Raw genomic sequence first — 10,894 nt, forward strand, 5'->3', positions numbered from 1 at the left:
AGTACATTTTGCAGTTTTTTAAAATTATGGGATAAATTCTACCTAACCTTTTTGTGGAAAAGCAGCAGGAAAAGAGGCAATAAGCCCCTTTGTATGGTTTGCCTGAGTGCAAGAAAAAAACCAGTCTTTTGACTGCACTGATGCTAAGGGTGTTCATCAGGGAAAGCTTACAAATTGAGCTAAGTGAGCTTGTGAAGCCTCTGGTGGTCTCTTTTTTATCACGTGCATATAAACAGAAAATAAGACAGCCAGTAGAGTTCACATCTTAGCTTGGTAGAATAAAAAACAAACATAGCACTTTAGATATAAACCAGGACTAGTAGTGAATAGGCAGATGGGACAGCTACACTAGGTATTAGCAAGAGGCCTGACAGAGGAACTGATTAGCATAAAGATCTCAGAAGGACAAAGATATTCTGTAAGAAAACTATTAATGGTTTTTCCAAATTTTAGACAGGTGGACTCCTGAGCCACATTTTCATTGTAGCAATTCATTATATCCATCTATCCATCACAATCATTAACTATAAACATAAGAGACTGTCTTACGTTATAAACTTATTATAAAATACAAAAGCATTCTCCAGGTTTCCTTCCTTAAGATATACAGATGCCATTCGTTCCATCTCTACTCCAGATCTGAAGTAGCGACGTGGAGTAATATCCTCATTTATTGTGATATTACAGCCAAGCTTGGTTAAGGCACGAACTCGCTCCTCTGGGGTCACAGAAACATCTGTGTGGTCAGGAATGGCAGTTAGCTTCTTCTGCAAAACAGTCAAGACATCAGAGATTACACTTCAGTCTGGCTGGGGCCACCTCATTCACAAATTTCTTTTTTCAAGACACCTGGGGAAAACTTTTAACTTTTTAAAAACAACAGAAAACAACAAAAAAACTCCAGTACCCCAAGTATTGGCAATAATGAAAAGCTTCTAACACGCTTCTTCGGTTACTTTATAAATGATAAAATAACTGTATTTAAAAACCCCTCAACATTTAAATATTGTGAAAAAACAAATAAAGAAATAAAGATAAGGATTCAAAGAAATGCAAGAACAATCCTGCCAGGGCAGCCTCCTAGATTTCCTAAGATATGAATCCCCCACAAGGGGTCCTATCTATAGGAACTGAACATATTATATTTAGGTCCTGATGCTAGAAACTCTTCCTAATGATTGTGGTGCTTACTCTTGGGCTCAGCTTGATTGCAGAATCAAATCAATACCTCATTTCAGTATTAATCTTATATATCTAAACAATGAACATAAATATTAATAAACAAAGCAATAGACAATGAAGCCACATTTCAAAATGCAATTAATTTTCTCTCATGCTATTCTGAAAGGAATTACTATGCTGAGAAACAATTTCTTCTTTTATTTAAAGGCTTCAGTCTTTGTAGATTTAAAAATGGAGGGAGATAATAGTTAAAACAGGTTAGAGAGCAACCTAACAAATCAAGTATACTTTTTATTTTCATGTAAATTTAAAATGCCCCGGACTAGGGAGCAAATGGGTAAAGAACAAATGGACAGGAGACAAAACAGTGGAAAAACATTTCAACTGGCAGGCAATACACCTGAACTACACTCAATGGTATAATTTACTCTGCTGTTCTGAAATAGGAGGTAATAATTTATTTGAGCATCATATTATAATACCTACCAATGAACTAACAGTGAAGGACTGCTCCATGTTGCCCCGTGTCTGCAAACTAAGATCTCTGTTTCTTTCCATTCTTTCCATCTGCCCACAAAGAACAAAATGGGAAAAAATCAATTCAGCAAGCTAAAGCAAACTGCCTCCTCTGTCCCAGCTTATTATCCAAAGAGGAACTTGAATACAAATATACTGATTGTTGTCATGTGGTAACACGAAATATGACAAAGAAATCATTCAGTTTGTAAGAAAATTCAAACATCCATCTAGGCTCTTAGGTCATGTTTATGGTATTAGCACCTGGAGTATCGTACTACTGAAAAAAAAATAAAAAATAAAACGCACACTTTACTTTCAAAGCATTTGCACGGCTCCACTGACTTCATCTGGAAATCAGTAAATCATATTACAGTAATAAGTTTTTAAGCAAATATATCAACAATATATTTTTTAAACATTATCTGGACTGAAAATTAGCACCTTTTAAGTACTAATAGCAAAATAAAAGTCAGACACAAAAATATTGGTATATATTGTGATAGACATATGTACATGGAGTGCAAATTTAAGCAATTCTCTGCTGATTCTATGATTAAAAATAGGCCAGATGACTCTCTCAGCTCGAACATAAAGTATGATCAGTAACAGAGTACGGCGGAAACATTTCAAGCACCACTTGTTCCACCTGCACCACTGGCTGTTTTCAAGAAATGATTATAAACTGCACTCAAAATATAACAGAAGTATGAGCTAACTGATAAAAAAAGGTCCCCTGTGCAGCTCTCAACAAGTAAAGGCAACTATTTAGACATGCTGTGGTCATCATCAAAAACTGTTTTTGTCAAGGAAATTATTTGTTTAAGCCACACGTGAATAAGAAGCCTTGACGCTAGTAGTGGATGTTCTAATTCCCAACTCTTGAGCATTTATAACAGAAGATTGGCTGTGAATGTCAAAAGTCATCATGTGATATAGGAAATGAATATCATAAAACCCAAAAAGGCTAGTCTTGAGCAGCATGCAAATCAAAAGCAGCAGCAATGTGCTCTCAGCTGCCAACTCTCTGGATTCAGATGCAGACCTTGATATGTTAGGGTGGTCCCTCAAACTGCTTGCGTCTAGATAGGTCTCTGCTGGTGGCACAGGGAGTGGGGAATTAAACCTCTCTCTGGCCAGACCTCTGTCTCTGCTCAGGCTGGGGAGCAGAGAGGAGGGGCCAGCCCTGCAGTGGAGCAGAGAGCCCCGCCGAGCCCAGCAGAGAGCATGTTGGGATGCTGGAGGTGTCTGGTTTATCTTAAACCAGCAAGGGGTCTGGAACAGACATTGCATAAACCGGTTTGAGCCAAATCAGTTAAGTCTGGTACTACATTCAAGCAGGTTCATTTCAAGCCAGTTTCAGCCATTTTCCAACTGGTTTATGTGCACTGAACATCTGTTCTATTACAGGGTTAAACCAGTTTCTGATCACTTAAACCAGATGTGTGTAATGTCTGTCCCTAGCCCTAGGGTTCTGCACAACACATTTTGAAAACCACTGGTATAACTCTTGGAACTGTACCAGTGCATAAGGCTCATTATGATCCTTTATTATTGCCTTTCCAACATAAAGGAATCATAACACTTTCTTAAGTGACTCAGAGGAAATTTCCCCACTGTAAGGGGAGTCTTTGTATGTGCTGGGTTAACACAATTGCTCTTTGCTTCTCCTGCTCCTCACAACCTGATGCCAGGAGCTTTGTCATGGGAAAAAGAGAAATACTAGGCAGTGCCATGAATGAAACTTGGAGAGAGAAGCATCTCTGTCAATACCCTTTTGCAAAGAAACTGCTTAGTTCTGTATGTATGAAGTCCCTTTGTGTTATCCAGCATCCAGTATAGGACAATTAGAGCACTGCCTATTTGTAGTTTGTGGAACGGCTCATTTGGGATCACAGTAGGTATGGGTTGCTGGAGGCTTGCTTTAACTAACACCAAAGTGCAAAGTAACCTCTGCTGTGCTCCATTTGTACCACAAGTTTAGCTGGACCACAGTAATTACTGTAGACTTTATCAAGAATAAGGACTAAACTGTGGATGGCAAAGAGCTCATTTTATATGGTTTCTGTTCCTTGAAGCTTCACAAATACCAAGATAGAGATAACAAAGCATATTTGGGCTTAAGCAGAAGACCCAGCTTTCAGAGCCTTTTGGGGGTTTTGTATCTAAAATAAAGCAAACATTTTTCCAAGCTCAAAAACTGGATGAGATCTGCACATTTTAGAATAAGAGGTGTGGAAGCCATGCCCTCTTTCACTTACCTCTCAGGTCTCAAACCAAGGTGTTTTCCCCCTCTCTCTTCCTCTCCCGCTGCTCCCCACATAAATACAGATTGAATTTCTGACACAGAACCAAATCCAAAAATTCAACAGTTGCTATTGAAGAAAACATGCTTTCTGCCCAAATAAAGATTTCAGGAGATGGCCCAATTGGCACAAACTAAGTTTTCATTTCAAGTGATTTACTGATTTATTTTTCAAAAAGCACTATTGTTCACTCTTTAAGGAACTGGGGAAGTAAGAAAAAGTTTTGCTACAAAAGAGCTGTCAAAAGCCTACACAAAACTCACCCACACAAGCAACTTCTAACAAGTAAAATGACATACAATAAATTTGTTCAAAACTAAGCTATGAGCAAGCATGTTTTTATTGAACTCTATTCCAAGCAATACTTTTCAAGTGAGAAAATTAATAAAAACAACTTCCTTTTTAAACAACTTTTTCTACTATGAAATAAAAAGTTCACTGCAGAAGCAGAAAGTTTAGGAGAGGCTGGCAGTTCAAGAATCTCTTCCTACCTAAATCACTGGTTTGAATCATTATTATTTTCTCCCAGCACTGACTACTAGCCAGGCTGAAACAAATGGGTTCCACAAACTCTTCCCCCCTTTCTGTATCTGTTTTCCTATTCTTCCACTCCTGCTGCTTGAACTGGTAGCCAACAAGAATACCAACCACACCTAAAAAGTCAATTTGTGATGCTCAGTTCCCCACATCCAGTAAAACACAGCCTCTTCTGGGAGACCATATATTAGGCCCATGTCCAATCCACTCCCAAAACAAAGCGTGTTGGACTACAGAGCAGAAAGGCCACAAGCAGTGGGCCTGTTTCCCAGCATCACCCCAGAAAGGTCACTATTTGGGCAGCCTGTAGCTCCACAAAAAATCCATTTCTAGGATGATGCAAGAACCTTCCATGCAACTTTCTTTTGGTGTAGCATCCCCTTTCCCAGTGTCCCCTGCTCCTAAAGTGTGTAAATTAAGGAGATTAAATTTACTGAGGTAATTGCAACCTTTAAGTAGTATTAACAGAAAAGAAAGCCAATCAGAAATTCAGACGATATCTGGAAGCAGCAGAAACTCAACACCTCCTTGAACTTCTAGCAGCGCATAACAGCCTAGGAAAGGCAGCTTCCATCTAGGTACACTCTAGGTCAAGCCACAATGAAGAAGGTTAGCAGAAAAGCCATTCCAAATATCCAAAAATAAATAAAATCTCTAGTGGATTTTAATGTAGGAGACCATTTAGCTCATGGAACAAATTCTAATATACACGTGAAAATGTGGTACCAAGACAAACTTGACATTTTTCTAATGCTACCAAAAACATAAATGGCAAGAAATACAAAAAGGTGGCTACAAAAGAGGCCACAGGTTTCACACTAAAATCAATATAATATTTCATCTCTTACACCTATGTATGTTGGTTAGAATGGTATTAGCAACACCTCAAAGAGCTGCAGATGTATTTCTCCTAAATTTGTATACCACACACCAAAAAAAAGATAATCCAGTCTGATTGTTGCCTCCATATGATATTGAAATATGAGTTAATAATAAAAGTAACAAATTACTCTACAATAGCAAAGAGATATTTAAATAGGAAGTCGCTTTGAGTGGAACTGGATACAGCTTTGTTCATTTTTTAGATACAGAAAACACTTATATTAATATGCTCAACTGTAATCCACCCCCAAACATGTTATACAAATCTAAAACTATCTCAACCAATTGAAATATAGGGATGACAGGATGGTATTGATGATGATATGATATAATACTGCCAGCAAAGCTCTGAGTGTATCCACACACACAGCTGTTCTGTGAAGAAAGAAACTCTTCTTTCTGCTGGCCGACTAATGTGACCCCTTTATGCAAAAGGAATCTGCTGCAGCCACACAAAAGCTGACAGAAGACATGCATGGTCTTGCCTATCCCTTCTGCTAGCTGACACGGTCTCTTTGGTAGCTGTGTATTGCAAAGGGTACATGTGCTGACAGCAGAGCTGATGAAGTGGACCTGCACTGATCCTGCAGAAACTGCCAGGAGTTACGAGAAATTAGCGTACATAGGGGCAGGTAATTGTTTTGGGCAGAGGGCCACTTACTGAATTTTGGCAAGCTGTTGAGGGCTGTGTCTCCTTCTCTGGAGCAGAGAAGCAGGAACACTCCCATGGTCCCAGGCCAGAAGCCTCTGCTAAGCAGCGACTTCTGGTTGGGGGGGCAGGGCTGGGTGGGCCTTGCTGCTGGGTCCTGCTGCTGGCTTCCCCTGCTTCCATCTGCTGGCTTCCCCTGCGTCCTACTGCCCCAGGGCTCCTGTCATCTCTGTCAGGCAGCCAGGAGCAAATAAATATTAATTTTCTACATTTTTAGGGGGTCCTACGTGCCGGATAGAATGTCCTGGTGGGCTATATTTTGCCTGCCCCTGGAGTACATACTGGTAGGTTCCTTGACTCCGCTGCTGTCTGTCAGCAGGGCCTTAAATTCTAACTGATAAACACATTTCTCAATTTTCCAAAACTGTGCCCTGTAATAGGCTGAGAAAAATCTGTTTTCCATAATGAGTGCACGGTTATTTCTTAATTAACAAGCAGCATAAAAATCCTGGTAATGACTACCTAACAACAACCCTGAGCAAAACAGAATATAGAGATTTACATAATCACTGCATGGTTTTTCTTAATATTCAGACAACAATTAAGTAAATTCTTCAAGTTTCATTGGTAACTACACAAAGGATTAATTATAAACAAATAAACAAAATTCTAGTCACAAACCTTCTTAAACTTTTGTCCTCTTTCACCTTGTCGTACACTATTATGATGCTACGAAATTAAACTTCAAGAGAAGATACTTATCTTCAAGGAAGATAAAGGGGTATCAGTACAAGAAGCAGACCAAGGGGATGAAGACGGAAGTTCAGGGGTATCAGAGCGTCATAGAAAGGATCAGACGTTGCCTTACAGACTGACAAAGATATGAGATGTAACTGAGCGATTTGCGGGAAATTTGAGCCAAAACCCTTAATTCCATAAACAGAGTGTTGGTGTCCCACAATACATTGCAAAATTTCTCCCTAACACAGCATGCCACATAGAATTGTGGGATTCCAGTGCATGAAGCTGCATGTCCTTTGCAGATGAGATGATACTGTCAGGATACTGCACCACCAAGGGCAGTACTCTGCCAAGAAAACTGTCAAGAGCAGTATGCCAGCAGAACTTTGTAGGGCAGACAAGACCATTAAAAGTAATTATGGTAGCAGTAGAGACTAAGAGCACAGGATTGTAAAACAATTATCCAAGTGAAGAAAAAAAAGAGGTTTAGATTTTATCCCAAAATTAATAATGTGAAGCAGGTGCTCCAAATGAAGTCAATGTCCCAAGGTAGGGGGTATTAATTCAGCATTCAAAACCAGGGAGTAACTTGAACTTATTTAAATAGTATTAATCACTTCAGTAGCTTCCACCTTTACTCCTTGTATAATTTTTAACACCCAAGGATTAAAGTATACAAAATAATAGCTTTTTTTAACCAGAAGATACCATGACTACTATTTCAACATGCAATTACAATATTGCAAATGTTTATAACATTATGAATGACTACTTTGTATAATGAGTTTATTACATATTTTATAACTTTAACACCTTTAATGTTTTTGTTAATATTTTGTATAACACTTTCATGAAAAATTGCATTTAAAGAGAAAGTATTTTTTTCAAGGTACCTACATAATGTAAGTCTCAAAAAATAATCACTGTGATTTACGCACTTCTGGAAACTTCTCTCCCTTGCCTGTAAATATCTGTATGATACTTTGGTGAGTCACAGACTCCAACTGCTGTTTTATTTTAAACCAACAGGATTTTTGCTAATAAATTCAAAGAAGTAGTGTATGTGGTATATGAAAAAATCCAGAACAGATATATTTTGGTGTCCAGGTATTAAAAATTACAGTATAGCATACTTCCACATCTTAGAATAATGCTAGTAATTACTGTTCTGTGATTTATTCCCTGACAAAAGGATTTAATTTAATAAGAAAGGCTGAATGGGGTAGAAAGCCTTTAGCCATTAGAAAGTGGTACAATAATCATGCAAAAATCTCTTTCAAACCACAAGAAAAATTCAAATAATTAGTCAGAAAGCAAAAACAAAAATATTCTTCCAAATCTCAGATGTAAAGTTCTCCCACTAAGCTTACACAGAACTTATATAGATTTAACTGAGGTTTTTTAAATCATTGGCATCAGATGGACCTCCACCTTTCCAATTCACTAAATATAAAACAGAAGGAATATTAATAATTTTGCATATTATACAAAATATATAGTCTAGATGCTTAAAAGAGCTGAAAAAGTTAGGTGTCCATCTCCCACTGCATTTCAATAGGATTTAGCATGTATTCACTCAGGCTCTTTCAGAAAGTTAATTCATAATAAAGAAACTGTGTCTCTGTTATGGGTCACTTGAAGTTAATCAAAACAGTAACTTTGCCTTCCATAAGCTCTCCCTGAACAAAAGACATCTGTCTATAAATCAACATGGCTGTCAGGCTAACTCTTTGCCATCAGAACGAAAGATTCGCCAAACACAATAGCTTCTTTCAGAAGAATAAAGCACAGAGCGCTAGGTCTAGATCATCCCTCCTTACAGAAAATTCTACAGATGAGAGGAAGTGGGGAGAGAATCTCTATCAGAAGCCTCTTCCACAGGACCCCACACCTTCCAGCTGAAGGAGCTGTAGAAAGTGCTGTAGCGTCTGTCCACAATGCTGGCCCACCCTCAGGAGACAATCTGTGCCTGTACACTTGCTCAACATCCAATGCAGCAGAACATCATTTGAACTGCAGTAGCAGGGTCTTTCCATTGGAGGAGCTGTACAAAAAACAGAAGACTGGTCAAAGCTACATTTTTTTTTCAGTAAATCTCCACCAGCCAGAAGGGAGACAAAGGACACTATCCCAGTCTCCACTCCTATTTGCCTACATTTCACCACCTCCCCTGTGCAGACATAAAGAGAGGGGTCTCTGCAAAGCCAGGCATCAGTGCTGTGCAATTGAAACTTCCCACCCTTACATACAAGAAGGAAATCCTGCACATAGGGGACCTTCTGGTTCTGCCTGCATCAACAAGGACCATGCTAGTGAGCACCCACCCCGCCAAATACATTACATCCTTTTGCGTATAGCGTGCACAGACTGCTGATGCTGTGCTTCTCTGCTGGGTTCTACAAAGCCCTTTGACAGAGTAGACATGACCTGTTGTCCGCTTCTAGGGTGCACAGTAAATCTGAGCCATCAAACTCCTCTATGCTTTGCCTTACAGTCACATACTGTTATTTTACAGTAAGAAAATGGGAATACAGAAGTATATTTTTTCTAAAAAAAAAAAAAGAGAGAGCATAGAGCTATTCTGCAATTTTTCAGAAAAAGAGTGCTGTTACAATTAATAAATTCAGTATGTGGCTTTTTTAGTGTGCATTCATTTCATTTACTAGTTTTTGTTCCAAGTAGAAATGCTTTGCAAGAATGTACTGTTTACTTACTTATGTTGCTGCTTTAAGTACACTTGTACAATAAAATGAGAAGAGTTTGTTACAGTATATCTGAGGACTATGATATCAGCTTCAATACTGCAGCTAACAGAAATCAAGCTATGAGCACTCTGGAGTTACCAACATGATTTTATCTAGTTCGAGTTTGTGTTGCTGGTAAAAACAGTAGATCATCATCATTAGATGTATATGCCTCTCCTTATTTTTCACCTGTACCTGCACAAAATAAAATGTGTGCGCCTTAAAATTAATTGTCTATACTGAGCATTAACTACAACATAGTAAAGTTATAGTTATACCCCTGGTTTATTCCACTCCTCATTCTAGTTCTAATTCAGCATCTTTGCCATAGGCCCATTTTGTTTCAGTTTTTCCCTGCATTGTGGTACCTACACATTCAGCTGAAAGATCACTAGACTAAGCGATTAAATTCAACAAAGACAAGCAGCTAAAATGGAAAAATTCTGGATATATGTTTACAATTCAGCATAGCTGTTATGGGAACTGGCTTAATAGTTTGGAAAAAACTGCCACCACCAAGGGAAAAAAAACCCTCTCTCAGCCATTGTAAAGTGAATTTAGAATGCGCTAGTATTCTGTGTAGCTCTAGTGTAAACCAGGACTAAACCTCACCTATTTTTTCATTTCTTTTGAAGCAGAAAATTTAGGGAGGAAAAGAAGCATGAGTCAGGCAAGACCACCAATTCCTGGGAACTGGCCAGGGAAATAGAGTCATTACCTTCCCTTCAGAAACAAGCAGGCCTCAAAGCTTACAACTACCCAACTGAAATGTCTGAAATAGTAACACTAGCACTAATGAGATTGAACTTTTGTTTCTTCTTCTTTCTTCAAGCATGGCATCCTCTTGAGTCATCCCCTTTCTATCCTGCCCTTGACTCTCAGAGTAACACATTCTTCAGGCTTTCTAGTTAGATGCCCAAACCATCCATCTGCTTTCACTCACCCTTTGCCCTATTGATATCTCTTTGGTCTGTTACCACACCTCCTCCTTCCTTATGTGATTTGGTTGACTCCACAAATCTACCTTGTCACCCTCCACACCTATTGTTTCTTCATTGTTCAACCATACAGCAGCACCAACCTTATCACCGTCTTGTAGAATTGTCCCCTAAAGTGAACTGACATTTTCTTATGCAAACCATTCTACTTACCGCCCTCCATCTTGAATGTTCCTTATTTATTCTGCTCTTTATTTCCTCATCTGTCCTTCTATTTTCTTGCACAGTGGGCTCCAGATTTTTGCACAGATGGTACATGCTGGTCATCTAATGCCACAGGTATGTTTCCCTGACCATCACTTGAAAGTGAGTATGACATGTAAGTCTGTTTTTCCTGCT

At 38.7% G+C, this 10,894-nt stretch overlaps 1 protein-coding gene across 5 annotated transcripts in view; it reads right to left on the minus strand.

Annotated features, from left to right (window-relative positions):
- STAMBPL1 (STAM binding protein like 1) overlaps window positions 1-10,894 on the minus strand; it is a 35,259-nt gene that overhangs the window by 20,488 nt on the left and 3,877 nt on the right. For 4 of the 5 annotated variants that reach the window (XM_006028990.3, XM_025210459.1, XM_025210458.1 and 1 more), the window contains exons 3-4: window positions 1,669-1,749; window positions 550-767 (exon numbers count right to left, since the gene is read on the minus strand). In XM_006028990.3, coding sequence (XP_006029052.1) covers window positions 550-767; window positions 1,669-1,749 — 299 coding nt within the window. The remainder of the gene's footprint in view (window positions 1-549; window positions 768-1,668; window positions 1,750-10,894) is intronic. The other variant, XM_025210461.1, reaches the window with a different exon arrangement.

The sequence above is a fragment of the Alligator sinensis genome, unplaced genomic scaffold, assembly GCF_000455745.1.
Source record: "Alligator sinensis unplaced genomic scaffold, ASM45574v1 scaffold557_1, whole genome shotgun sequence".
Classification (NCBI taxonomy): domain Eukaryota; kingdom Metazoa; phylum Chordata; order Crocodylia; family Alligatoridae; genus Alligator; species Alligator sinensis.